This window comes from Ogataea philodendri (genome assembly GCF_020536065.1).
Source record: "Ogataea philodendri strain CBS6075 chromosome Unknown scaffold4, whole genome shotgun sequence".
Lineage (NCBI taxonomy): Eukaryota > Fungi > Ascomycota > Pichiomycetes > Pichiales > Pichiaceae > Ogataea > Ogataea philodendri.
The window spans coordinates 138886-164484 of record NW_025763821.1 but is presented as its reverse complement, the minus strand read 5'-3'; the positions used below and the strand labels follow the sequence as shown (position 1 = coordinate 164484).

Genomic DNA, 25599 nt, shown 5'->3' with positions numbered 1-25599 from the left:
TGCTCTCGAAGCAGGTCTTTCTGGAAGATGTTTGTTTGAAGGAAGAAGAATTTGTATCAGATTGAGATCTATTCTTGTTGGCGAAGTCTACTCGAAAGCTCTTAGAAGAAGACTTGCTGTGAAGGAAAAGTCTGCCGAAAAAAGCGACGGTGAGGAAGAATCAGGAGACGAAAACAAAGAAGATGAGCCGGCTGTCAAAGACATGGGTGGTATCATCAACCTCATGGCTGTTGATGCTTTCAAAGTCTCTGAGATTGCAGGTTATTTGCATTTCTTTACCAGTTCTACCATCACCTCCGTCTTGGCTGTGGTCTTGCTTTATAAGCTATTGGGCTGGTCCTCTTTAGTCGGAACTGTCTCCTTGCTTGCCCTAATGCCTTTGACTTACAGAATCACCACCACCTTAGCAGGATACCAGAAAAAGATGTTGGAGGTTACTGACAAACGGATTCAAAAGATCAATGAGACGTTCCAGAACATTAGAGTCATCAAATACTTTGGCTGGGAAGAAAAGTTTGCTGATACCATCATTGGCATTAGAAACGAAGAATTGCGCTTTTTGCTGCTCAGATGTTACGCGTGGACCTGTTCTGCATTCCTTTGGTGTGTTGCTCCATCTATTGTGTCTTTGGTCACATTCTATTTCTTCACTGTCTGGCAAGGTGAAAGCTTGACCACACCTATTGCTTTCACTTCTCTGTCTCTATTCAATCTTTTAAGAACTCCATTGGATCAATTGGCCGAGATGATGTCATTTGTTATTCAATCCAAGGTTTCTCTGGACAGAATTGAACAGTTCTTGGACGAGCCAGAAACTGAGAAGTACGACCAATTGACGTACCCTCGTGGACCAGACTCGCCATTGGTTGGTTTCGAGAATGCCACTTTCTACTGGTCCAAGAACTCCAAAAACGAGTTTGCATTAAGAGATCTCAACATTGACTTCAAGGTTGGCAAACTTAACGTGATTGTTGGACCTACAGGTTCCGGAAAGACCTCTTTGTTGTTGGCCCTTTTGGGAGAAATGGATCTTGATAAGGGACATGTTTTCCTTCCTGGAGCCTCTGCAAGAGAAGAGTTAATTCCTAACCCAGTTACTGGTTTGGTGGAGTCTGTTGCTTATTGTGCACAGACTGCTTGGTTGCTCAATGCTACTATCAAGGAAAATATTTTGTTTGCATCTCCATTCAACCAGGAAAGATACGACGCAGTCATCTATGCTTGTGGTTTGGCTAGAGATTTAGAAATTCTTGAGGCTGGTGACGAGACTGAGATTGGTGAAAAGGGTATTACTCTTTCTGGAGGTCAAAAACAACGTGTTTCCTTGGCAAGAGCTTTGTACTCTTCATCGTCTTACCTTTTGTTGGATGACTGTCTTTCTGCTGTGGACTCTCACACTGCTGTTCACATTTATGACAATTGTATCAACGGTGAGTTGATGAAGGGCAGAACTTGTTTGTTAGTGTCTCATAATGTTGCATTGACCATCAAGGAGGCTGATCACGTTGTTGTTCTTGACAACGGTCGTGTTAAGGCCCAAGGATCTGTTGACAAATTGATTGAGGATGGTGTTCTTGCTGAGGATACCATCAAGAGTGTTCTAGTCTCAAGAAGTGTCTCAACTGCTAATCTCGACGAGCTTGCTGACAAGCAAGATGTGAAACAGACGTTGAAATCTGCTGGTCAAGCTCTTGTGAACGCTTCAAACGCAGACGTTAAAGACCCTGACAAGAAACAAGGAAAGTCAAAGCTGGTTGAAGAAGAGACCAAGTCTGACGGTGCTGTCAAGAAAGAGGTGTACTATGCCTACTTCAAGCACTTTGGGTCCATTCCATTCTGGATCATCCTGATCTTTTCTTTCGGAGCTACTCAAGGAGTTTTCGTTGAACAGTCTTACTGGCTGAGACTTTGGGCTGCCCGCGAGGACGAAAAGGTTGGCGTTTCTATGAATGCTGTCTCCCACGCGGTTGGATACATCACCTCCGGTGCTGCTTGGCAAGACTCTGTTGCATTTTTCCGCAACTGGAGCTCGAGCCCATACTTGACCACATCTGTGTTACAACCAATTGCTTCCAGCGCAGAGGAACATGGAACGATGTTCTATATTGCAATTTATGCTGCTATTGGGTTCTTGTACGCAGGTTTCATTGTGTTCCGCTTGCTTCTGTGTTTCTACGGTGGTATCAACGTTTCTAAGAAGATGTTTGGGGAGCTGCTCAACAAGGTGTTGCATGCAAGACTGAGATTCTTTGATCAGACACCAATTGGACGTATCATGAACAGATTCTCGAAAGACATCGAAGGAATTGATCAAGAATTGGCACCATGCGCTGACTCATTCCTGGACTGCTTGATTTCGTGTTTGACTATTCTTGTAATGATTTGTGTGGTCACGCCAGGATTCATCTTTGCAGCTTTGATCATCTTTGCGCTGTACGTTGCTGTCGGTGCGTTGTATCTGACTTTGTCGAGAGACTTGAAACGGTTCGAGTCGATCACAAAGTCTCCTATACATCAACACTTTTCGGAGACTTTGGCTGGTATGACCACCATCAGAGCATATGGAGAGGAAAGACGGTTCCTGAGACAGAACCTGGACAAAATCGATGCAAACAACAGACCTTTCTGGTATGTTTGGGTCAACAACAGATGGCTTGCATACAGAGCAGACATCATTGGTGCATTCATTTCGTTCTTTGCAGCAGTGTTTGCTGTTGCTTTTGCGTACACATTGGATGCCGGATTGGCTGGTATTTCTCTTTCGTTTGCTGTCTCGTTCCGTCAGAGTGCCCTTTGGCTTGTCAGAATGTACTCCTATGTTGAGATCAACATGAACTCTGTTGAGAGAGTGCAGGAGTACATTGAGGGAACACCACAGGAGCCAGCCAAGGTTCTTCCGCAAGACCCAGTCAACTCGTGGCCTTCTGAGGGTGTTATTGATGTCAAGAACATTTCTATTAGATACGCTCCAGATCTGCCAAGGGTGATTGACGATGTTTCTTTCCATGTGAACGCTGGTGAGAAGATCGGTGTTGTTGGACGCACGGGAGCAGGAAAGTCCACCATTATCACGAGTTTCTTCAGATTTGTTGATCTTGACGACGGAAGCATCACCATTGACGGGCTGGACATCTCGAAGATCGGACTCAAGGCCCTGAGACAGGGTCTGGCGATCATTCCGCAGGACCCAACACTGTTCACGGGAACCATCCGGTCGAACCTGGACATGTTCCAGGAGTACTCTGACCTGGAGATGTTTGAGTCCTTGCGCCGGGTGAATTTGATTTCCGGATTGGACTTCCAGCGGATTGTGAACTGTAACGGGGCCCCTGTGGAGGACGAGGCTGCTGCCACGGAGGAGAACGCCAACAAGTTCCTGGACCTTGATTCTGCGGTGACGGAGGGCGGTGCCAACTTGTCACAAGGAGAGAGACAGCTGCTGTGTCTTGCAAGATCGATCCTGAAGACTCCAAAGATCTTGATGCTGGACGAGGCCACCGCTTCGATTGACTACGAGTCGGACGCCAAGATCCAGACCACCATCAGGGAGGAGTTCTTGGCCAGCACGATTCTCACCATTGCACACCGTCTCAAGACGATCATCGACTACGACAAGATCCTGGTCTTGGACCACGGCAAGGTGAAGGAGTTCGACCATCCGTACAAGCTGATCACCGACAAGAAGTCCGATTTCCGCAAGATGTGTCAGGACACGGGAGAGTTTGACGAGCTGGTGAATCTGGCCAAGCAGGCTTACAAAAAATAACGACACTGTTCAATATAATATTACCATGGTTACTCCAGCTTTTTTTCCCATCTTTTGACCACGAGCCCGTCGCTGAGGGTGTCCTGGACCGGGTACAGCGTGTAGTGGCCCCAATGCGGCGCCCAAACGAAGGTGTAGGCCCAGTAGAGCACGCAGAGCAGCAGGATGCTGACTGCGGTGTATGCGTAGTTGGGGAACCCGACAAACTCTGACGGCTTGAACGGGTTGAGCGGCGCCACGACCAGAAACACGGCCAGCGCGAGGGTGACCACCGCGTGCACCACCAGCAGTCTATTCGGGTACTGGTAGTCTGGGATGCGGCGTTTGAGCACAAAGATGCCGGCCACGGTGAGCCCCAAAAACAGCTCCAACGGGTAGCTTTCGAGGTTGATGATGTAGTCGTACACGTTGTCTGGTGTAGGGATGAGCAGGAAGAAGCATGAGATCACGAGCGGGAACACGAGAGCACGTAGTGGAGCGCCAAACGGCCAGTTGGAAGCAAAGAACCGACTGAACGGCAGAAACCCTTCACGGAAGATCTCCTGGTTCATCCGCGAGAGGTGGAACATCACGGTGAAGATGTTGCCTGCCGAGGAGACGGCCACGGTCATTGTGAGGCACTGGCGGCCAATGGTGTAGCCAAATAGCTTCTCGTATAGCAAACTTCCCACCATCTCGCCGGAAGAAGCAAGCTCCGAGTCCGGGATCACAATCAGGTAGCTGAGGTTGAGAAAGAAGTACGACACGTTGACGATGAGCAGGGCGAGCGGGCCGGCTATGGCGAGCGTCCTGACCGGGTCCTTGATCTCGTTTGTGACGATGTGCGCGGTGTGCCAGCCGCCAAACGAGAAGGTGGCCTTGAGAATGGCCGAGATGAACGAGGCCAGCGTGATCTCGCGTTTCTGCTTGAAGAAGTCGTGCCAGTGCAGGTTGCTGGTCACGCCGGTGACGCTCGTGGGCAGAACCAGCACGTAAACGCCCGTCAGCGACATGATGGCCAGCAGCACCAGCTTGAGTGCTCCTGTGATATTGGACACCCGTACACCAGCGTTCGTGGAGACGCCAACAACAACGCAGCACAGCACCACGTACACACAGCCGATGTACTTGGGGGCCATGCCGTTGACGTCGTCCCAGCCGAGCGAGTAGAGCGTGTACTCGCCGAAAATGATGGCGTTGGTGATGGTGAAGCCGAACGCGATCGAGTACGTGTTGTACAGCACGCTCATGAGCATCCGCGGCTTGTAGTAGATGTATTCGAGGAACACCTTCATTCCGCCGCTGCGCGGGATGATCTTCCCAAGCTCCAGGAAACAGAACAGCCCGGCAAAACTGACATATCCTGCTATCAGCCAGACTGCAAAGAACAGTGCGGGCGAGCCTCCAAGGTCTCTATAGATCAATGCGGGCACAGCGAAGATGCCCGACCCGATGATACGCTGGAGGATCATCATCACCATGGCGAACACGCCCAGATGGCGGCCGTGGGGCGTTGTTTCTGGTTCCTGGAGATAGTTCATCTGGTCGATCATCTGCTGCTGGAGGTCCAGCTCCGAGTCCAGCGACAGCACCACAGACGCTGTATCTGTGACCACGGTGGGGGCGGTCGGCGGGCTGTACGGTGACGGCGTCAGCAGCCTCAAGCTCTCAGAGTCCTCAGACGGACCGTCCACCATTTTTATAGATAACAAACAAAAGTGGCGAGTGTGGCTGGAAATATTAGTAAGGGAAAAAAGGGGGAAAAAAGGGATCTTTCCTAATTTTGTGTTTATAGTATGGATCAAACGTACACCTCGATTCCATTCCGCAAGTTTTCGTATATCAGCGACCAAAGTCAATGGATTCATTTCCCGTACCGCTCGGATTTGTCGCTCAATGTGGGGAAAAAGTCCCCCGCTAAGGAGAAGCCAGAGGGGCAGGACCTCTTGATCAAGATCATGTGGAAAGCCGAGGTGTTGGAACGGCTTGTTTTCGACGAGAACCAAATGATCAAGGCGTATACCAAGTTTCCGTCCATTGCATTGAAATATTACCCGAACGCGAGGTACTGCAAGAAACTCCAGCTCGGGTTCTCGTCCCACGAGGACTTTGACCAGTGTGTCCGGCTGTTGGAGACACATAACATCCCTACACAGACCCAGGAAAAGGGGGCCAGCCAGTTGCGGTCACAGGTGGATTTCGGCAGCCAGATGCCGTTTTCGCAGAGCTCGCAGCTGGAAAAGCCCAAGAAGGACCAGTACAAGTCCAACATGGTGGACACGTGGTCGCAGAAACAGGATACAACTGGGGCCGTGGAACCGGTGTCGAATCTGGCCGACGTGGATATTGGGCCGAACTTCGATTTCCTCAACTCGGTCAACTATGCTTCGTTCCAGGAAGAAGAAACTTCTAACGACACAAACACGTCGCTATCGTTGAACAACACGACGCTCGAAATGGCCAATGTCAGCACATCGACCAGTGTCTCGTGCGTGGATTTCTGCGGTTTGAGCGATAAAGAGCTGGGGTTGTACGTGCTCGGGAAATTAAAAGAGGAGAATTTTAATTATATGCTATACAAATTGGATAGGATCATCAAGAAATAGCTGGCATGACACTACCCAACCGGTAGATCATATGAAAACACCAAGCAGAAGAAGTCCAATGCCTGGAATCATAAGAGTGGCTGCACCTGCAGACGAAGCCGTGGACACGGTTGTGTCGGCCTGACTGCTGGAGCCAGAGCCCGCATTTGAGGTTGAAGATGCCTGCAACACCTTCAGATCAAGACCACCGCTCTGTTGTGCCAACGCAACAGTCTTGGAAGCCAGGTCCTCGGTACCATATAGAGTCGACTCGCCGGCCCGGTCAAGCAAAGAGGTGTACCATGGGAATGCCGAGATGTATGTCTTGAAGTCAGACATTGGGAAATCGTTTGCAAGCAAAGAGCTCAACTTGGCAGTGTCGGTGGTCTGCTGTTGGGCCTCCATATAGAACTCCACCAGGGTACCTGGAAATGCCATGTTGGCAGAGTCCATGTACGCAGTATAGTCCTGGTATCTGGAGCCGAAATCTTCCAGAAAGGCTTCAATCACACCCGAATCCATGCTATAAGCCACTTCGGCCGCATCCGATGGAGAAATCGTTGTTGTGATGGTCGTAGCACGACACATCATACAGAAACTCACAAGTGCTAATGGAACCAGCATTATCCAAACAGTTGGGCACTCAATCGCTATTTATGCTACGTTTCTTGAGTTGGGGACTGCTTCGCCATGTTTGAATTTCCATTTTAGGTTCACAAAGGGGTTACTCCGAAACTAGCTACAATTTAAATTTAGCCTGTGGTTAAGAAGGCGCGTTAGAGTCACAAATTCATAGATAACCCAGACGGGCTCGGTATTTTGGATCTGGATCCCTGAGCACACTCGGGAACCTGAAAAATTTGGCACCATTACTATCGATTTCCTAATGCGGAAAATTGAAAACATCATAATATTGACTTTTCCAGGTTTATCTTCAAGATTTGCATTTCTATCCGAAGTTGTTTAAGGTCTTCCAACAAGATGTCCCATAACTTTGAGAGAAACCCCTTTGACGACTTCCCAGAGTCGCCAAGGAAGCCAGATAGCATATATACCCCTGCTTCTTCTCCAAGAAAGCGTGAGTATGGACTCAAATCGTCAACTAACCAGTTAGAATCCCCTTCCAAAGCCGCCTTGAAGTACTCCCCGGCCGTTTCATTCAAGAGAAGCGAATCCGGTCTGTTCAGCAGCAGTACTGCCAACAAGTTCATCATTGCAGCAGAGAAAAACGGGCCAACTCCTCGTGCTGCCTTCACCACCCATGAGTCTCCAACCAGATCGAAACCAGCATTGGTCCGCACAAATTCCGATTCAGATGACATTTTCAGCTCCAAGAGCGACGAACTGAACAGATCCCTCGGCAGCGACCGCAGCGACCGTGCCCTTGATACCCCACGTCCATTGTTTTCCGCGTCTGCCTACACTGCAGCCAATGCCAGTCCATTCAAAAACTCGATTCCAAGCCTCAACCCGTCTAGAGAATCGTCGCAGTCGTCGCAGTCGACCTTGAACAGTAACATGGTCGAGCTCACCAAACAGGAATCCGGACCTTCGTTCTTTGACCGTGACACAATCGGTTCCAAAACTATCGACGAGGAATACGACTTTGGTTCCAGCTTGGACGGTAAGCTGTTCGAGGAGCTTCCAAAGGACTTCCAACCAAGAAGAAACAAATACAGAACTACTCAAAAAACGTTCAAGTCCAAGAATGGCAACCTGATCTTGGACAACCCGATCCCGTCGACTCTGTACAACTTCCTCCCTTTGAAAGGAGAGGACGAGTTCGATTACATGAAGTACTCTGCCGTCACTTCTGGTCCAGACGAGTTTGAAGAGGAAGGTTTCACATTGAGAACGCACGAAATGGGCAGAGAAACTGAGATTGTTGTTTGCATCACGATGTATAACGAAGACGAGGTTGCTCTGACCAGAACATTGCATGCTGTGTTCAAAAACATAGCTTATTTGTCAAAGAGAACCAACAGCAGCACTTGGGGTAAAGACTCCTGGAAAAAGGTGGTTGTGTTGATTGTTGCAGATGGTCGTAACAAGATCTCTGCTGGTGTTTTGCAAATCCTCTCTGCCATGGGAATCTACCAAGAAGGTATCTCCAAATCGCTAGTCAACCAGAAGGAGGTGCAAGCACACTTGTTTGAATACACGACCCAGTTGTCCATTGACGAAGATTTAAAGTTCAGTGGTAGCGAGAAAGGTTTGTGTCCTGTTCAGCTGGTTTTCTGCTTGAAAGAGAAGAACGCTAAGAAGATCAACTCGCACAGATGGCTGTTCAACGGTATCTGTCCCGTGTTGGAGCCACGGGTGTGTGTTTTGCTCGATGTGGGAACGCGTCCTTGCGAGAGCGCCGTTTACAACCTGTGGAAAGCATTTGACTACGACTCGAACGTTGCTGGTGCTGCTGGAGAAATTGTGGCCATGAAGGGTAAGATGTGGCGCAAGCTGATCAACCCGCTGGTTGCATCGCAGAACTTCGAGTACAAGATGTCCAATATCCTCGATAAGCCTTGCGAGTCTGTCTTTGGATACATCAGTGTGCTGCCCGGTGCTCTTTCTGCGTACAGATACTCAGCTTTGAAGAACCACGAGGATGGAACAGGTCCATTGAATGCCTACTTCAAGGGAGAACGGCCTGAAGGGTCTGAGGACGCTGGAATTTTCTCTGCCAACATGTATCTTGCCGAAGACAGAATTTTGGCCTGGGAGCTTGTTGCCAAGAAAGATGCCAAGTGGGTTTTGAAGTACGTCAAGAGCGCCAAGGGAGAAACAGATGTTCCTGAGGCCTTGCCGGAGTTCATCTCCCAAAGAAGAAGATGGTTGAATGGAGCGTTCTTTGCGGCCGTTTACTCGCAGAGCAAGTTCTTGGACATCTGGCGGACAGATCACTCTGCGTTGAGAAAGTTCTTCTTGCACATCGAGTTCCTTTACCAGTCACTGACATTGCTTTTCAGTTTCTTTGCCATTGCCAACTTCTACCTCACGTTCTACTATCTTGCCGGATCGCTGATCAATCTCGCCGGCACTGGAGGAAAAGTGCTGTTTGAGATCATGAACTACCTGTGTTTGTGTACTCTGTTGGGAATGCTTGTGATTTCCATGGGTAACAGACCACAGGGAGCTCCGAAACTGTTCCTTGTTGCTGTGATTCTGCTCACGATTTGCGGAGCGTACGCCATTATTTCTGGGTTCTACTTCCTGGTGTTGATGATTCAGGACAACTCTGCCGGTGATGCTGGCGGATTGAGTTTTGCATCCATCTGTGTCAGTTTGGCATCCACGTACGGACTGTATGCGTTGATGTCCATTTTGTACTTGGACCCATGGCACCTGCTTTCGTCGTCGGTGCAGTACTTTTTGATGCTGCCGGCTTACACCTGTCTGCTCCAGATTTACGCGTTCTGCAACACGCACGACGTGACTTGGGGAACGAAGGGAGAGAACCAGCCGGTGTCGAGTCTGGGAGCTGCCACCGTGGTGACCAACGAGGAGGGCCAGGAGGTGATCAAGCTGGATATCGTGGGAGACCAGAGAGACATCGACTCGATGTACGCAGAGAACCTGTACCAGCTGAAGGAAAGAAGAAAGACGCCGTTGAGTATGAGAGACGGAGGAATTCCAAAACTCAAGATCAACTCCGAAGATTACTACAGAGACGTTCGGTCGCGGGTGGTGCTGATCTGGACGATTGCGAACGTGATTCTTGTGATGACCATCACGCAGATCTACAAGCCTGACTCGATCAAGAACAACAAGTACCTGGCTGTGATCCTGTGGAGTGTGTTTGTGTTTGCACTGTTCCGGTTCGTGGGCTCTTTCTCGTTCCTGGTGCACTTTTTGCTGCGGAAACTGGTGATTGCCAAGAGCAAGTGGGACCTGCGCCGCGGCGGGGGCGAGGAGAAGGTGAATGAGATGGTTATGCTTTAAATCAATAGAATATAATATATATCGGGGCCAGCCTCAAGTAGAGGTGTACTTCATGGTGAGCACTTTTTCCTTGAGCTTGTTGAGGTCGTCGTCGTCTCTGAACGAGGCAGCGCGTTTGCGGGGCTCGTCAAGAGCAGGCGCAAACAGGTCCATGGTCTCGAGGTTGGTGAGCTGGTCCAGGTCTTCTGTCTGCTCCATTTCGGAGCTATCCTGGCCCAGAAGCTGGTCGTTGAGACTGACTTTGAAGTCGTTGAGGATCAGCGACTCGGGCTTGACAAACGACTCGGCCATCGACCGCGACCGGCCACGGCCCTCGTTGTTGCGCAGCCGCCGCAGCCCGTTGTTCAGGTTGCCTGTGACGGACTGGCTGTACGTCTCGTATAGCGCGCTGCGCTCCTTTTGGGTAGGCCCAGCAGCGGAGGCAGATGCAAACAAGCACGACGGAGCGTCCACGGAGCCGATCGAGAGCCGGTTGGACGAGATGGACGACGCGCGCGAGATGGACGAGAACACGCTCGAGGACGGCGACGGAGGCGAGCCCGAGGCTCTGTGCCGGTGACGCTTGGAGGCTCTTTCCACGGCCGGATCGGTGGCCGGGGCGAGCGAGCGGTACTCTGCCGGGGACTCGAACGCAGCCAGGTCAAACAGCTCGGGCTCCTTGCGCTTGAACAATGACGACGGAGCCAACGAGTATGTGAACGAGTGTAGGTCCTCCGCGTCGAGCGGGTGGGTCACGTGCTTCACGAGCTGCTCCACGACAGGGTCGCACAGCTTTTCTGTGGCGAGCTGCGAGTACAGCGCGCACAGGTTGGCGTGCTCGGCGGGACGGTCTTCGGGAGCTTCGAGCTTGGCGAGCGCCAGCAGCGTGGTGAGGTGGAAGTTGAAGCTGTTCAAGGCGAGCTTCTCCACGTCGCCGTCCACCAGCCCCACGGCCAGCTGCACGATCTCCGCGCACAGGGCCGGCAACTGCGAGTGGCTGGTGCGCAGGTACAGGTTGAGCTTGAAGTAGTGGTAGTACGACTTGAGCTTGTCGACGGCTGTTTTGTTCTCCTTGCACACGATCGACTCGAGGTCGTTCCAGGAGTCGAGCTGGGCGTCCAGCGCAAGCAGGTCGGCCTCGGACAGGCTCATGAAGTTGTATGGAACAATATCGAGCAGCTGAACGAGCTTGATGGTGATGTCGAGGTCCTTGGAGGCCAGCTGAACGCTTTCCAGTGGTCGTGGGCTGCGCAGGTCTTTTCTGACCTGGATGTTGAAGAAGATCTCAAACAGCTTGGTGAGCGAGTGCAGGCTCCAGTAGAGTCTGAGTCTGTGGATTTTCTGTGTTTGGGCGAGCTCGGGCTCGAAGCTGAGCTGGTCCGAGTCGGTGTTGAGCGAGAAGACTCTACTGAGAAACACACACACGTTCAGGATGTCTCTGAGCAGCGGCACGGGCGGCTGCTGGTCCTTTTTGATGTGGTAGTTCTCGAACTTGAGCAGGTGGTACATCATGAGCAGGACGATCTCGAACTTGTCCAGAGATGGGTCCACGACAAAGTTGATGTTGCGGAACAGGAAACTGAGGTTTTTGTTGTTGATGAGCTTGATGGCCTCCTCGAACTGGTTGGGCGACTGTTTGTTGAGCACAGACGACTGGGCGGCGGCGCGTGGTGACGGCAGGGCAAACTTGAGCACCAAAATCAGCTTGACCAAAAAATCCTGCTCTTTCGGCGAGAACTCGTGGTACTTCTTCTTACTCTCGCCGTTCTCCACGTACGTGGACGACTCCGGCGTGTAGTGGTTGATGAACGTGAGGTAGTCGTTGTAGAATAGCTCGAAGTCCAAAACAGGGATCAGTTTGTTGAGGTCGTTGAAAAAAAGCCAGATCAGATGGTCGAGACTGTGTTCCGACTTGTCGGCCAGTAATGGGAAAACCAGCTTGTACAACACCAGGTTGAGGTACCGGTTGAGGTTCATGTGGTAGTTGGCGAGCATCTTCTGTTCCGACTCGGACATGGCAGACGACTGTTTCTCGTACCCGTTGAACAGGTTGAGCTGGAGCTGGTCGATGTGCTTCTGGAGAGGGGACACAAGGTATTGGTCGATCACAAGCGCACCGGAACTGTCCACGGCGGGACGGTTTGTCAGGGAGTCACAGCAAGCGCCGGGAGAGTCTTCGAGCTTGACCTGGGGTGCCGACTCGCCTTTAAGGCCGTGCAACTCCCGCAGTTCCCGCACCTCCAGCATGAGTCTGTTTCTGTCGAGCTCCACCTCGAGCAGCTTCTTTTCCAGGTTTTTCGTGTACCCCTTGGGGAAACTGTTTCTGGTGAGCTTGTCGCTCACGACGCACTGGAATCCGTCGCGCTCGCAGTTGGTGCACCGGGGTGACTGGTCACTCTTGCCGGAACACTTGATCTTGCGGCTTCGACAGCGGTCGCAGGCCTGCGAAATACGGGTGCGGCCGTTGACCGGGTTCTTAATGAGGTTCCAAGGATTCTTACGATCTTGAGACATGGTACAAATTGCGGGAATGTAATAGGTGGTTGGGTATTGGCTTTTATAAATTGACGTGGGACAGTTTTGAATGCGTCATCTGCAGCCCCGCCAATTCAAGACGAAATTTCTGGGGAAACAATAGATTGCAGAAAAAGATGCGTGCGTGACCAATAGTTTTGGCTGAAAAAGAAAGCTTGGATGAGGTCGGAATTGCGACGTATTTTCCCCCTACCAAGTATTGCCCCCCCACAGACAATAAGACAATCGCGTTTAAATGGGCAAACGGATGCACACTATATTAATTTTTATAAAAGATTTTCCCACCCACACATTTTCGAAACCCCCCGTCCGGAATCGGAATTGGAGGGGAGGCTTATGGGGTGTGTGTGGGCGACACTACGTCATTTTTGGAAATTTTCCAGCAGCTTTCACCACCCAACAAGTCGCTGCACGACCCTCACTAGTGGATCAATAGCGCTAAAAACAATCATCAGGGTGCCAAACAGAGTGAACGCCAACGAACTCATGGCGCCCGCGCGCGGATCGATGTCGATCAAATATGCCGTTGACACCGCGCCGCAGTTGACCCCAAACGTAACCCCTCTGGTGACAAAATCGTGTTTGCGCACCCTGAACATCTTGAAAAGCATAAAGTCGCCGCACAGCACGCCTAGAATCCCGCTGATAATAGTGGTGACAGCCATTAGTTGGGTAGACCCATCGAGCGCAATCACCAGCGGCATTCCAAGAGCCATTGTGACAGATCGGCCAGTGAAACCCAACGATCGCGACGCAGAAATGCCTAAATGATAGCAAACCGGTGGATATATGAAAAATGACATAAATGAACATAGCACGATCGGCGGCGCAATCGACACAAAGTATCGTTTCAGATCTTTGCGATAATTGTACATCGCCAGCGATAAAGAAACAATCGAGATATCCATCAACGAAATGAAGAAATCTCCAGCTCCGGGCCAAGCAGTGTACTGGTTAGCGTCAAAAAGGTGAAGGTACGTTCTTCCTGTCTTGTAGTGACGTATGCAGCTGAAAAAATTCTGACCCTTAATCACACTCAAAATGTAAAAAACAAGTAAGCTTACAGAAAAGCTTATTAGGATTGGGTGCAGGAACCGCCGCCATCTGAGCGGTTGAAGCATACAGACGCGGAACAGTAAAACCGCTGTTGACAGCTGAACTGGCATTTCATATCCGGTCGTGTAATAGACAACCACGCCGACCCAAAATAAAATTCCGTACACCATGAAATCCACCCATTGTAATAGGAAACTTTTCACCTTGTCCTCCCATTCGATTTCTTCGGTCTGGACCCCATGTGGGACCCGATGCGGATCATCTTCATTATTTAGTCCTTCCTTATCTTCTATCTGTTCCTTGATCTTGTCTATCTGGTTTGAGTCTTGGTCAGACTCTTGGCTTTGGGTTTCTTCGTCCTGCGCCATGTCTGTCTTGTAAGTGCCAAGCAAGATCTGTAACCCCCACGTGAAGTACGCGATGATTCCGAACCCAATAAGATAACCAACCACAAACACAGCAGCGATCGTGAATGCTTCCGCCACGCTCACCTTGTCCGACAGAACAAGCGTCACAAACGGTGGGGTAAAATAGATGTTCATCCAGCGAAGCGCAAACCCAAACGGGATATCGATGTACCGCAGCACGATGTTGGTTTTGTCCTCGCCAAACAGCCACGAGCTCAAACTCAGCCCGCCAAACATTAGCAGCATCAAACAAACAGAGGCGGGGAAATTGATTGTGGTTTTCTTGATCACTTCGTTAATGCCGTACAGTAGTAAAAGAACAAGCACCGATCCCACGGCCACAAGCACGTACTTGTACCAGAAATGCAGCGCCAACGGCCATAGCGCGGCCCGTATTCCTTTCAGTGTTCTTGCAAACATGCCTGCCACATTTGGACCGCAGATGCCTTGTATATATACGTTTTGCTCATGACGGAGGCCTTTTTATCGGTTGTGCGGGATGCGACGTGGGATGTAGAGAGAAAACCAGTGCCATGCCCACACACCCGTGCACCAGCTGTGCTTCCCACGAAAGTCCCTGCCATTTTGTTAAGCGAACGAGAGAACAAAAAAAAATCGCGTCTCGTTCCCCAAAAAAAAAGCATCGTTTCATGGGCCCTGGAACTAAACACTACAGGTACTACAGAAACCGCGCGATCGCGTACTGGCACCATTACCCGGCACGGGTGGTGATACTGGCGGTCGGGCTGGTTGCTCTGTTTGGGTTTCTGTACACCTCTTCGTCAAGTCAGATCCAGCAAAACATAATACCATCGAACTACACCTCGTTTTTGAACCCGTTTTTATCGGGCAAACAGGACAAGGGCGGCAAGGCGGGCAACAGGAACCCGCAGGAGGAGTTGCAAGACCGCAAGGCGGCCAAAACCAACTTGTACCGGCAGATCTTCAAGATCATGGAACAAAATAGACCTCCAGTGAAGCTGGACAACTTTGAGTTTGACCAGGCCGCACACGATACGCAGGATCCGTTCACGTCGATCACTCTGGGCAAGATCGGTAAGTTCCCGCACGATTTCGTGAGTGGGGTGAAGAGCGCACACGCTAGTTTCCTTAAGCAAATGCCGGAGTATGACGACGTTTTGCGGTTCAATGGCAACGGAGTGATCATTTTGGGTGGGGGAGACTACTCGTGGCTCGCTCTGTTATGTACGAGAATGTTCCGCAGAATGGGCGGTTCGTTGCCGGTGGAGGTGATGCTTCCGCGTAAAGCTGATTATCTCAAAGACCGTGAAATTTGCGATATCTATCTGCCGCAATTGAACGCCAAGTGCGTGGTGATGACCGAGCAGCTGGGAATAACCCAACAGGATGAGGAGGAGCTGTTTTTCGCCGACTTCGGCGTGAACTACCACATGTACCGGTCACTTGCTCTGTTGACCTCAAACTACCAGAACGTTCTGTTGCTGGAGAGTGAGACGTTGCTGATCAAGTCACTGGACGAGTCCATCTTTGCCTCCGAGCCGTTCAACACGTACGGCATGGTTCTGTGGCCCGATTTCTGGAAAAGAAAAACGTCGCCGTTCTGGTACTTGGCGACCGACTGCTCTGTCGACAAGACTCTGGTCCGAGACGGAATTTTAGACCTGCCGGAGTCGAAACAGGTCTCGTCGTCCAAAGCAGACATTCAGTACCCATTGCACGACCGTCGTGGCGCCATTCCAGACATGTCCAACGACAGCGGTGAGATGATGATCAATAAAAAGACACACTGGAAAACACTATTGTTGGCACTCTACTACAATCTCTACGGAGACGGGTACTACTACCCGCTGCTGACCCAGTCCAACTCGGCTGGCGAAAAGGAAACCTTCGCAGCAGCAGCTACAGCACTGAAAACCCCATACTATCAAACAAGAACCCCCACCGAGGCCAACGGGTTCTGGTACAACGATGATTTCCGCGGAGTGGGCATGTTGCAATTCGACCCAACGGTGGACTTCTACTCGCTCAACTCGTTCAAAGAGAAGTACGAAACAAACCCTGATAAACTTACCGAAGAAGAGCTGGCAAAGTACCTCTCGGACTCTCCAGAAAGAAAGTCGGCCTTGTTTTTCAAGGTCAACTACCCAAGACTGCTTCCGATCGAGCTAATCAAGGACTCCTTCATCGTGAAGGAGAACGGCGATCGGATCCGCATGTTTGGCGACAACGAGCGGTTCAGATCGGACTTGGAGGTGACTCTTTGGCGGATCATGGTGGATTACATCTGCTACTCCGAGCTGCACTGCTCGTACCTGGACAAACACTTCCCACCAGACCGCAAGTACAAAGAAACGGTGGCCAAGTACTGTACAGACTCACTCAAACCGCACCTTCTCTGGCTGGCCGGCAACCACTAAACCGCAGTGGCATGAATGTTGGCTACACGGTGCACGGGTGTTCTGTCAAGAGCCAACGCTAAAAAGAAAAAAAGAAAAGCAAATTATTTAATTTTTTTTTCCAGGACCCCAATGGCGCCGGGCTGTGCACACTAAAACAAGATCCCGTGACTTATCGGAGTAAACAACAAGGGCCCCCGGTGGGGGTTTGAGCGGCTAAATTGGTCCAATGCCGACACTGCCCAAGTTAATGTGTAGACTATGTAGGACTTTGGAGTTTTCTCCAGTGTATTGTGTCTTTGCTTTAACTGTGAATATAAAAAGAGAGTACCCCCCACGAAAAAAACTTTCTCCCCTTTATGACCACACTCGAACTCAACTCTGCGCAAGAGTTTATATTTGACGGAGTTTCAGAGCCCAACAGCACACCAAACGAGTTCTTTCTGGTGCAGCAACAGAAACTTGATCGGTTTGACCAGCTTTCGCCGTTTCCTTATGAGTTATTGGACAAGATAATTGGGTACGTTTATTACAACGATCCGGACAACATCTACTCGTTGAACTCGAACATCAAGGACTTTTGCAAGTCGATCAGCTTGGTGAACAGCGCTTTCTATCTTCTGAGTCTCAAGTATGTTTTCCGGTACGGCAATTTTACAAGATCCACATTTTTCGACCGGTTCCTGAAAGACCTTCAAAAGAACAATCTATTGGGCTGTTATGTCCAGCACTTGGACTTTTCCGAGTTCACATCGGTTGGGCTGGGAAGAACTGGCCAGATGATGCAGGAAATCCAGATGGTGACCCACAAGACCATTCTGGAGTGTCTACAGTACGCACCGAACTTGACCGAGTTTCTGGCCAGCGAGAGCATCGAGGGCGACATCGACCACTCGATCGTGGACTACTTGTTTAACAAGCTGCCGAAACTACAAAGCATTGATTTCTGCGGGTCCAGCGGGGTCCGGTTCTCCCAGAGTTTCCAGGACCTGGAAATTGCCGGCAACAGCAACATCAAAAACCTCTCTTTCCACGAATGCACCGACCTTTCGAACAAAGCATTTACCACCATTCTACAAAACCTCACAGCATTGGAACGACTCGATCTTAGTCATACTAGCATTAGCATTCCGGATCTTGACAAAAGTCTCCAGGACTCTACAAGACTCACCCATCTTTCACTTGCACGGTGCTCTCGGTTAGGTGCCGCGCGGCACCTGATTGAGTTTTTAACAAAACACCCCGCCGTCAGCCAGGATTCTCTGCTGTGGCTTAATTTGCAAGTTGACACAACAATAGCATCCCCGTTTAATAATTACACACTCAAATTTTTGCTCGAGAACGTCAATGCCTCTGATCTTCGCTACTTGAACCTTGCTGGAATCGACGTTGAGCCGCAGCACCTGATGCTGATCTCGGAGCGGTTCCCGATGCTCGAGAGCCTGGTGATTGCTCATTCGCAGATCTCGATCGACGACCTGATCCTTGTGCTACCCCAGATGCCGAACCTCCGGTTCCTTGATTTGACCGGGAACAAGTACATCACCCGGTGGACTCTGGAGAACCCGAAGCTGCTCACATGCGCTCCGAAGCTCGAGGCCATCGAGGTGGCCTACAAGGTGGTGGACCTGCTCGACGAAACCTCAGGCAAGCTGAGAGTTTACGGCGACAACACCATTGAGATCTGGAAGAGTTACAACGACAACAGCCAGGGCAGACGCGCGTGGGTGTTCAAGCTGAACGAGGAGCAGCTGAAGAAGGAGCTGGATGGCCAGTCTCTAAACTTCAACAACAACCTTGTTTACTTTGACATCAAGACAGGCCAGAAGATCATGCAGAAGATTGAGCGGCCCGGGTTCTTGAAGTACGCCTCGCGTAAGATCAGCAGCAGCCGTGGGCTTTTCCAGGACAAGCAGCTTGCTTTCCCGGCAGAGTTTACCGAGCGCGGCATCTACAAGTACTACTCGCTCAATAAGTAGCTGGGGTGGGGGTTGCACAGCCGTGTTTAAATATTTTTTTTCTAACAATAAAGAAAAAATTCTTTAATTTTAGTATGTCAAGACGTCCTCAGTTTTCACGGCGTGATTTGGACAGCGACGACGAGGACGGCTATTCGACGGACTCTTCGACTTCGTCGTTGGCGTCTATTTCGTTTGAGGCTCTTTCTGCAGCCAAGAAGCGGATTGCCCAAGAAGATCAGGAGCACAGCTCGGACGACCAGTCCGAGGGCGAGTTTTTCGAGCCAGAACGCACAAGAGACGTTGCTCGCAAGAAGAAGAGCAAGCACGCCCCAAAGGAGGCGTCCTCGAAGAAGCCCGTGTCGAAAGTGCGCGAAATCCCCGGGTTGTTGGAGGGAACAAAGTACGCTAGCAGCAAGCACCACGATATCCGGTTTGATTCTGCGTTCGGTAAGGTGAACGACAGCGAGGTGCGGCGAAACTACAAGTTTCTGGACGATTACAGAGAAAAAGAGCTTGCGGAGGTGCAAAAGGTGCTGAAAGACAAAAAGAGTCGGACTAAGCTGGGAGATAAGGAGATTCAGGACCTGGAATACATAGCCAAGAGCACCAAGTCGAGACTGGACGCGTTGAAGAACAGAGACATGGAGAAACAGGTGGTGAAGGACTACAAGAAGCAGACCGGATACGACTTTGTGAAACGGAGCGACAAACGGAAACTGGTGCAGGTTGCCCGGTTCAGCAACATGAAGGGAAGACAACGGGAGAAGGTGATGGAGCGGAAACGGAAGAAGAGGTTCGGAAAAGAGATGCGCCAATTCGAAAAGAACTACAACAACGACCGTTAGAATATGATGATAGACTATTAATGATTCCGTATTTAGTGTTCCAGAATGGTCAAGTTTCCGGTCACCACAACGTTCTCGAGAATGGAGCCGTTGGGGATGTCGATCCTTTGACCCTCGGAGCAAACAATAATAACCGTACCCTTCAGCTGCACGCCCTTGCCGAAATAAACGTTACCGGTAACCGTAAGGTGGTCCAGTTCGAGGATTCTTGGCATGTGAGGGATTCGCTGCTGGAAGTTGGACACTTTCTTGAAGTGGGAGCCGAGCTTGATGAGTGGGGCGCCGCCAAAACGGGCACTGTCGAGGTTCAAAGCGCCGTGTTGCAGGTTAAACAGGTCGCTCTTCACCAACATCAGGTCCGACGAGGTCTTCACAGGCAGGAATCTCGATCTTGGCACAACAACACCGTGGGCGTTCTTGAAATGTCTAATAGCGGCACCAACAGCAGTCTCGAGCTGCAAAACACCCATCTCTGAGTTTCCAACGCTGATACTCTTGGAGTTTGGAATGATCTCCATTTGCAATGCGTTGGCCTCGACCAGACGCTTGATGGCTGGCAGGTTGATCCACAAGTTGTTGGTGTTGAAGTTGGTGAACTTCTTGATCGACTTGAACTCCTCGGTGTGGTCCTTTGGAACCTGAGCGATCTCCAACAGTCTCACTTGTCCGTTGTAGTTGATCAAAGTACCTCCCTTAACGTCGGCTCTGGTCTTGTCGGTCAGCTCCATAATGTATTCTGCTCCTGTTTCAAGCATGTGGTTGAGGATCTTGGTGTCGACGGTGGCACCCAAGTTGTCTCCGTTGGAAACAAACAAGATCTCCTTACCCTGCTCAAGCAGAACGTCCAGCTCTCCCGAGGAAACAAGCGACTCGAACAAGTCACCGTGTCCAGGTGGGTACCAAGCATCGAGCTTGTCGTCGTAAGATTGTGGAACAGGGAGCAACGAGTCCTTGAACACTCTTGGGTACCTGGACTGGTTGAAAGTTCTGATCCGAATACGGTGGCCCTGGTACTTTCTCACAATGACCTGTGTGTCGTCGTTGGTGTTGAACGAGTTCATCAAAAGAAGTGGGACATCGGTGTCGTAGGTGGTGTTGAGGTGTTCGATCTGACGAACAGAAAGATCAAGGAACGACTGGCCGTCTCTGACCTCAATGACGGACTTAGGACCAACACATCCCATAGAAGTACCCAGACCACCGTTCAACTTCAAAACCGCCAATTTGGATAGATTGCTATTGTTTGCGTTTTGCAAAGTGGAGTAGGCAACAACTTCGTCAGGGGTCGGAGAACGGATCTGGTTCCAGTCCAGCGTGGTACCAGACGCCTTGTCAGTAAGGTACCGTCTGAACAAAGCAAAAAAAGAGTCCATTTCGACTTCAAACTTTGCCTTGGCCTCGGGATCTTCCACGCCATCGATCATCTTATTGAGAGAGTTTCTCATTTGCGATGCCGCGACGCTGGTGCTGGTGTTCTCAAAAGCGTACGTGCTCTGGGATTTGGCGTGTTTGCTCATCTCTGCAAATTTGTAAGAAATACGATTGCTTTGCTGCCAAAGAAAGAATATTCGAGTTTGTTTATATGATGAGTTGTTGACTTACACCTCCCGCGCGAGGTGCACGACCCTTACTCCCAAAAAATAACACAGACCAGAATAAAAAAAATCGTGTTCCTGGTAAACTACAAACATCCGTACACCACCTTACACGTGCCCAGAGTAACTGCCCGCGATGATGGTTTGCAAGGTGGCAACAGGGCGCCACTCGTCCCCGACGTTGTCGGTGGAGCTGAAGGGGTCCTCAACGGTGTCGACAAGCGCCTCGATGTTGAGGTTGGTGTTGACGTGCGACACCAGTTCTGCCCCGCTCGCACTATTTATGGTGAATCTCAGCTGGATTCCGGCGTCTGCCTCTTTGGCCAATCCGCTGGTCACAAACCGCGCGACAAGACGCTCCTCTGTATGAGACGCCGAGAAAACAAACGGTGTTCCTGTGAGGTTCCACGTGACTCTATTTTTTTCTCTGTTGAACGATCCTGCGGGCTTGGTAGCTGCAGACGACGAGTGTGCGCCGGTGATGGACACAGACACCATCAGGTTCGACAGTTCCAGCGAGTTCGAAGCCAGCAACGGCAGCAACTCGTCGGCAGGCTTGACCGAGATGATCACAGTAGACTGGTTTGGTTCGTGCTTCCAAATTGGTTGGACAATAATCGGCGGCTTGGAGCTGTTAAGCATGTATTTGAGTCCACCCACCGTACGCAAGTGAATCTGCGATGGATCCAGAATAGTGAATAGATTAGGCTGTTCTTGGCTTTGTTGGATGAAAACAGGGTTTGCCATGAAGTTAGGCAGAGGACCAGCAGACGTCAAGTTCAGTTCGATCTTGGCCGGGATCTTTTTGGTGTTTTCGTCCAGAATGTAACTGAAAGCCACTTCTCCAATCACATTGGATCTGGTCAATTGACCGTCCTTAAAGGAAGCGTTGTATATTTCCACCACCGAGGCATTCAAACCAGGTTGTGTCAGGCTCGGATGGTGAATCTGGCCACTAGAGAGTCCGCCATTGCCTGTATTAGTTTTAGAAAGCAGGGTGGAGCCGGTGGCATTTGGCGCAATCTGAGCTTGTTCCAAAGTGCTACCAAGAGTGCTGATTCTGCGCTGCTGAGGCGGAGCAGGTGCGGATCCGTGAGGAAGTCTTGGACCGGAACCAGGTTCTGGAACAGTGTGTTTTCTTGAAGAAGGAACAGGAGGAGGAGCTGGCTCGGAAGTATGCTCAGGGGCTGCGACTGGAGCCGGAGCAACAACGCTCTTTTGTACAGGTTCTGGAGCAGTGGTCGGAGCTGTTCCCGAAGATGGGAACGCAAACGAGCTGGTCGAACCGCGGTACGATGGCTGGATAGACGAGTTAGTGGTCAGTTCACTAGCAACTGAGTTGGACCGCTTTGTTGGTTGCATTGTTGGATAACCGTTAGCAATAGGAGTGGCAGTTGGAGCGCGTGCTGGTTCAGATTCAGCATTCTGTTGAGGAACTTGTTTTGAGACTGGCTGTGTTTGTGCTGGAGGAACAGGCTGAGCAGGCTCGGCAACTGGCTCGGGAACAGGAGCGTGCTGTGGAGCCGACCGTTCAGCAATGCTGGATTGACTGGCACCAATGGCAGCGGTAGCCGCATTACTTGGGGAGCTGATGACCGAAGAAGTTTCACTTTCGGCAATGGTGCTGCTACCAAGGTCACTCTTCTTCTTTCTGCCACCACGCAACATAGTGCCGAATCTAGATCTCAACCGATGTTTCTCTTTTGGTTTTTTCTCCGGCGAAACAGACGACACCGAAGGCTGTCTGGATTTCGTTGGAGAGGCCGGCTCGGTTTTCGAGCTTGCCAGGCTTAAAATCCGCGATTTGCGGTGAGAAGGTTTTGGAGTATTGGTGAACTCGGACTCCTGGGCCTTTTTCACCGGAGCAGCCTGTTTGGTGAGCTCAATTGGCAAAGACTTTGCTGCTGCCGCGTCGCAAAAACGTTGAATTTCATCTGTAGGACTGAAACTCAAGGTGTGCTCCAGACCGGTTTCGTTGACTTTTTTGAAAGCAGTCAGCACATCGCTGACATCTGCTTGGTAGTTGGAGAACACGTCCTTGAGCAGAACAAGTCTGTTGTAGTCGTATTGCTCGAATATTTCGAAAAAATACGGAGCACGCTCGCTCCACTCAGTTCTTAGGGTGCTTGCGTTTCCGCTGGAATCTTGACCGGAAATGGAAGCCGCGAGGGAAATCAAGTCGTCCATCTCAATCAGATTCGAGTCGTTTTGACGACCAAACACCTTCAATGGGGCAATCATGTCTCTACCCATCTTTCTGGTGCTAGTATCAAACATCTCAGCCTCCTTGTGAATAGTGTTCAAAACGCTATTCCACATCGGAGCAGCCAATCCCAAGGAGTCAATGGTGCTGTTATGGAGCTTTGGGTTGGCCTCTCCCGACAATAAGGTGTCACCCTTTTTGAGGAGCGCTTTGAGCTGGTCCACGTACTGGAGCTTCAAACGGCCGTACGCGGTGAGCCATTCGGCCAATTCGTGATTGATAGTCTTCAGCTGCACTTGACGCAACTTAACAGCCTCCATAGACTCCTGCGGCGACTTGCCGAACAGGAGAGTCGAGGAATAAACCACTTGTTCAGTCATTACAGAAAAGTTTGTTGCCATTTTATTCCGAAAAATCGTCGCGACGGATAGGGTCGTTTCCGACAAATCAGCACGCTCACAATTAGCGATGCCCCCACTCTACACAATAGGCGCGTATCCAAGCGCTTCCAATTGCAAATAACACAATCTTTTCAAATATACAAGTACAAACTATCGATTCCATGCAAATATGACCATAAAGTGGAGAAGTGGGTATTCAATTGCTCCTTTATTTCTTGTCAGAAGAGCACTTGCATTCTCCCTCACAAGCACATTTTCCACAGGTGCAGGTCTTTGGTTGAGGTTCAGCCTCTTTGCAATGAGAGCAGGTGCATCCCGATTGACATTTGCAGTCGCCTTGACTAGTACATGAGCAAGCCATTTTTAAATTTAATGATCCAACTTTTTCCCCATCCTGGAGCTCCTATATATATGTTGAAAAATTTGCGCTTACGTCATGCTATAACATTTCCTTCACTAGATAAGGCAGCAGCACGCACGCAGCAATAGCCAGCGTGCAGATGTTCTCCCAAAGTGCCAAGGGACTGAGTAAAATTCCGCGATCACAGAAGTTCATGTAACAGCTGTAGAACGCCACGTTGAAGAAGTGGTAGAACAGTAGTCCAGGTCTCTGGATCATTCCAGAAAGCAGCCCCACGGGGCCCGATATGCACTCTCCTCCTCTCTGGAAATAACCGAAACATCCTCTCTGCAAAAGCTCCATGTACTTGGAGTCTGCTGCGAACAGCGTATACAGGGCAATCGACAACGTGTTGAGCACGGCGTCGAGCGGTATGCGTTCTCCGTGGAAAGTGAGCATTTTTTCTAGCATTATTCCGTGATCGAGTAGTTCGTCGTTGGACACGGTCGAAAGTAGCTTACCGAGCAGAACTGCATCGTTAAGTCCAACAGTCATCCCCCCACCCGTGAGTGGGTGTCTCATATTGAGCGAGTCGCCAATACATATTAAACCAGGGACCGTGTTTGGTTTGGCTGTCAAAAATTGGTTGGGCATGCTTTTGTAGACGTTTTTCTCTGCTTGCAGAGCTTTTTCGAAACAAGGCTGTAGGGACTTTGGCAAGGAAACAAGTACCTGACTTCTGAGGTACTCTAGCACCTCTTTTTGTTTCGGAAGCTGGCTGCTTCGGTACGCACATAGAATTCGTGTGTGATGAGGACTGATCTGGTAGACGAGAATTGGCGCGTGTTTGCCCAAAATGACGTGACCGTGGTTCTTGCGCGGAAGCTGCGCATCCACAAGGTCGAGGCCGACAAAGTATGACCCGATGTCCGGCTGTTTCTCGTGGTAGAGCTCTTTTCTAAACTTGGAATAGATACCGTCGCAACAAACCACCAATTTGGCCCGGTATTCGTCCGTGTTCCCCACCTTGACTCCCACCACACGCTCACCTTCGTGAAGAAGGTCTGTGACGTTTCCTTCCAATTTAGTCACGTTCGGTTCCTCCAAACAGATCATGCGCAGATTCATAAGAAACTCGCCATGGTGGAACGCAACGCCCCTCAGAGTAGACACATTGTCCCACTCAGCAATGTCCAAGGTGCTATCAGACTCTAGCTTGTCTTCTGAGCCGTCTTTCAAAGCTCCGGGCACGGGATCTGTGTCAATCGTATTCAACACAGACTTGTCTGGGTACTTGATATCCACATGTTCACCGTAGTAGGACACGTAGTATCCATCCACATGGATAGCGTCTATATTGTTGATTGCTCGGATCATACCCAGCTGCTTCAAAGCCTTGACTCCTGCCGGTTGCATGAGCTCTCCGACTATTCTATTCGGCATGGTCCACTCGCGCTCCACAATTAAAACTTTGCGGCCTTGTCTGGCTAAGGAGGTGGCCACACACGGACCCACGACTCCAGCCCCAACAACAATCACGTCAAACATAGAAACAGGCTCGGCGGTAACGATCTCGAGTGAAAACAAAATGATCTGATTTTACGAATAAACGAGTACGGGCTTTTTTTAT

General features: G+C 50.4%; 16 protein-coding genes across 16 annotated transcripts; 6 read left to right on the top strand and 10 right to left on the bottom strand.

The window, feature by feature from the left end:
- Window positions 1-53: 53 nt before the first annotated feature.
- OGAPHI_001019 (uncharacterized protein) lies at window positions 54-6351 on the top strand (the record flags this gene model as incomplete). Its single annotated transcript, XM_046201736.1, has 4 exons — window positions 54-3733; window positions 3832-3945; window positions 4498-5382; window positions 5701-6351. Coding segments are annotated over 4 exons (5330 nt in total), but the record flags the coding sequence as incomplete, so codon positions are not given.
- OGAPHI_001021 (uncharacterized protein) lies at window positions 2815-3658 on the bottom strand (the record flags this gene model as incomplete). The annotated part of the gene is made up of 2 exons (XM_046201738.1): window positions 2815-3414; window positions 3515-3658. 2 exons carry the CDS (start codon window positions 3656-3658, stop codon window positions 2815-2817), a joined length of 744 nt encoding a protein of 247 aa, XP_046063931.1.
- OGAPHI_001020 (uncharacterized protein) lies at window positions 3796-5442 on the bottom strand (the record flags this gene model as incomplete). Its single annotated transcript, XM_046201737.1, has 1 exon — window positions 3796-5442. The coding sequence occupies one exon, from the start codon at window positions 5440-5442 to the stop codon at window positions 3796-3798; it is 1647 nt and encodes a 548-aa protein (XP_046063930.1).
- Window positions 6352-6378: 27 nt separating the features above from the next.
- Window positions 6379-6954, bottom strand: OGAPHI_001018 (uncharacterized protein; the record flags this gene model as incomplete). The annotated part of the gene is made up of 1 exon (XM_046201735.1): window positions 6379-6954. One exon carries the CDS (start codon window positions 6952-6954, stop codon window positions 6379-6381), a length of 576 nt encoding a protein of 191 aa, XP_046063928.1.
- A 281-nt stretch (window positions 6955-7235) lies between these two features.
- On the bottom strand, window positions 7236-7652 carry OGAPHI_001017 (uncharacterized protein; the record flags this gene model as incomplete). The annotated part of the gene is made up of 1 exon (XM_046201733.1): window positions 7236-7652. One exon carries the CDS (start codon window positions 7650-7652, stop codon window positions 7236-7238), a length of 417 nt encoding a protein of 138 aa, XP_046063927.1.
- Window positions 7312-10269, top strand: OGAPHI_001016 (uncharacterized protein; the record flags this gene model as incomplete). Its single annotated transcript, XM_046201732.1, has 1 exon — window positions 7312-10269. The coding sequence occupies one exon, from the start codon at window positions 7312-7314 to the stop codon at window positions 10267-10269; it is 2958 nt and encodes a 985-aa protein (XP_046063926.1).
- A 33-nt stretch (window positions 10270-10302) lies between these two features.
- OGAPHI_001014 (uncharacterized protein) lies at window positions 10303-12762 on the bottom strand (the record flags this gene model as incomplete). The annotated part of the gene is made up of 1 exon (XM_046201730.1): window positions 10303-12762. One exon carries the CDS (start codon window positions 12760-12762, stop codon window positions 10303-10305), a length of 2460 nt encoding a protein of 819 aa, XP_046063924.1.
- On the top strand, window positions 10421-11922 carry OGAPHI_001015 (uncharacterized protein; the record flags this gene model as incomplete). The annotated part of the gene is made up of 3 exons (XM_046201731.1): window positions 10421-10824; window positions 10909-10973; window positions 11063-11922. The coding sequence occupies 3 exons, from the start codon at window positions 10421-10423 to the stop codon at window positions 11920-11922; spliced, it is 1329 nt and encodes a 442-aa protein (XP_046063925.1).
- Window positions 12763-13172: 410 nt separating the features above from the next.
- On the bottom strand, window positions 13173-14666 carry OGAPHI_001013 (uncharacterized protein; the record flags this gene model as incomplete). Its single annotated transcript, XM_046201729.1, has 1 exon — window positions 13173-14666. The coding sequence occupies one exon, from the start codon at window positions 14664-14666 to the stop codon at window positions 13173-13175; it is 1494 nt and encodes a 497-aa protein (XP_046063923.1).
- A 230-nt stretch (window positions 14667-14896) lies between these two features.
- On the top strand, window positions 14897-16645 carry OGAPHI_001011 (uncharacterized protein; the record flags this gene model as incomplete). The annotated part of the gene is made up of 1 exon (XM_046201727.1): window positions 14897-16645. One exon carries the CDS (start codon window positions 14897-14899, stop codon window positions 16643-16645), a length of 1749 nt encoding a protein of 582 aa, XP_046063921.1.
- Window positions 15691-15930, bottom strand: OGAPHI_001012 (uncharacterized protein; the record flags this gene model as incomplete). The annotated part of the gene is made up of 1 exon (XM_046201728.1): window positions 15691-15930. The coding sequence occupies one exon, from the start codon at window positions 15928-15930 to the stop codon at window positions 15691-15693; it is 240 nt and encodes a 79-aa protein (XP_046063922.1).
- A 338-nt stretch (window positions 16646-16983) lies between the features above and the next one.
- OGAPHI_001010 (uncharacterized protein) lies at window positions 16984-18603 on the top strand (the record flags this gene model as incomplete). The annotated part of the gene is made up of 1 exon (XM_046201726.1): window positions 16984-18603. The coding sequence occupies one exon, from the start codon at window positions 16984-16986 to the stop codon at window positions 18601-18603; it is 1620 nt and encodes a 539-aa protein (XP_046063920.1).
- A 74-nt stretch (window positions 18604-18677) lies between these two features.
- Window positions 18678-22397, top strand: OGAPHI_001008 (uncharacterized protein; the record flags this gene model as incomplete). Its single annotated transcript, XM_046201724.1, has 8 exons — window positions 18678-19032; window positions 19161-19796; window positions 19908-20618; window positions 20713-20959; window positions 21085-21389; window positions 21481-21667; window positions 21763-22154; window positions 22252-22397. The coding sequence occupies 8 exons, from the start codon at window positions 18678-18680 to the stop codon at window positions 22395-22397; spliced, it is 2979 nt and encodes a 992-aa protein (XP_046063918.1).
- On the bottom strand, window positions 19463-20947 carry OGAPHI_001009 (uncharacterized protein; the record flags this gene model as incomplete). The annotated part of the gene is made up of 1 exon (XM_046201725.1): window positions 19463-20947. The coding sequence occupies one exon, from the start codon at window positions 20945-20947 to the stop codon at window positions 19463-19465; it is 1485 nt and encodes a 494-aa protein (XP_046063919.1).
- OGAPHI_001007 (uncharacterized protein) lies at window positions 21134-23629 on the bottom strand (the record flags this gene model as incomplete). The annotated part of the gene is made up of 1 exon (XM_046201722.1): window positions 21134-23629. The coding sequence occupies one exon, from the start codon at window positions 23627-23629 to the stop codon at window positions 21134-21136; it is 2496 nt and encodes an 831-aa protein (XP_046063917.1).
- Window positions 23630-24068: 439 nt separating this feature from the next.
- Window positions 24069-25517, bottom strand: OGAPHI_001006 (uncharacterized protein; the record flags this gene model as incomplete). The annotated part of the gene is made up of 1 exon (XM_046201721.1): window positions 24069-25517. One exon carries the CDS (start codon window positions 25515-25517, stop codon window positions 24069-24071), a length of 1449 nt encoding a protein of 482 aa, XP_046063916.1.
- Between the last annotated feature and the right edge of the window lie 82 nt (window positions 25518-25599).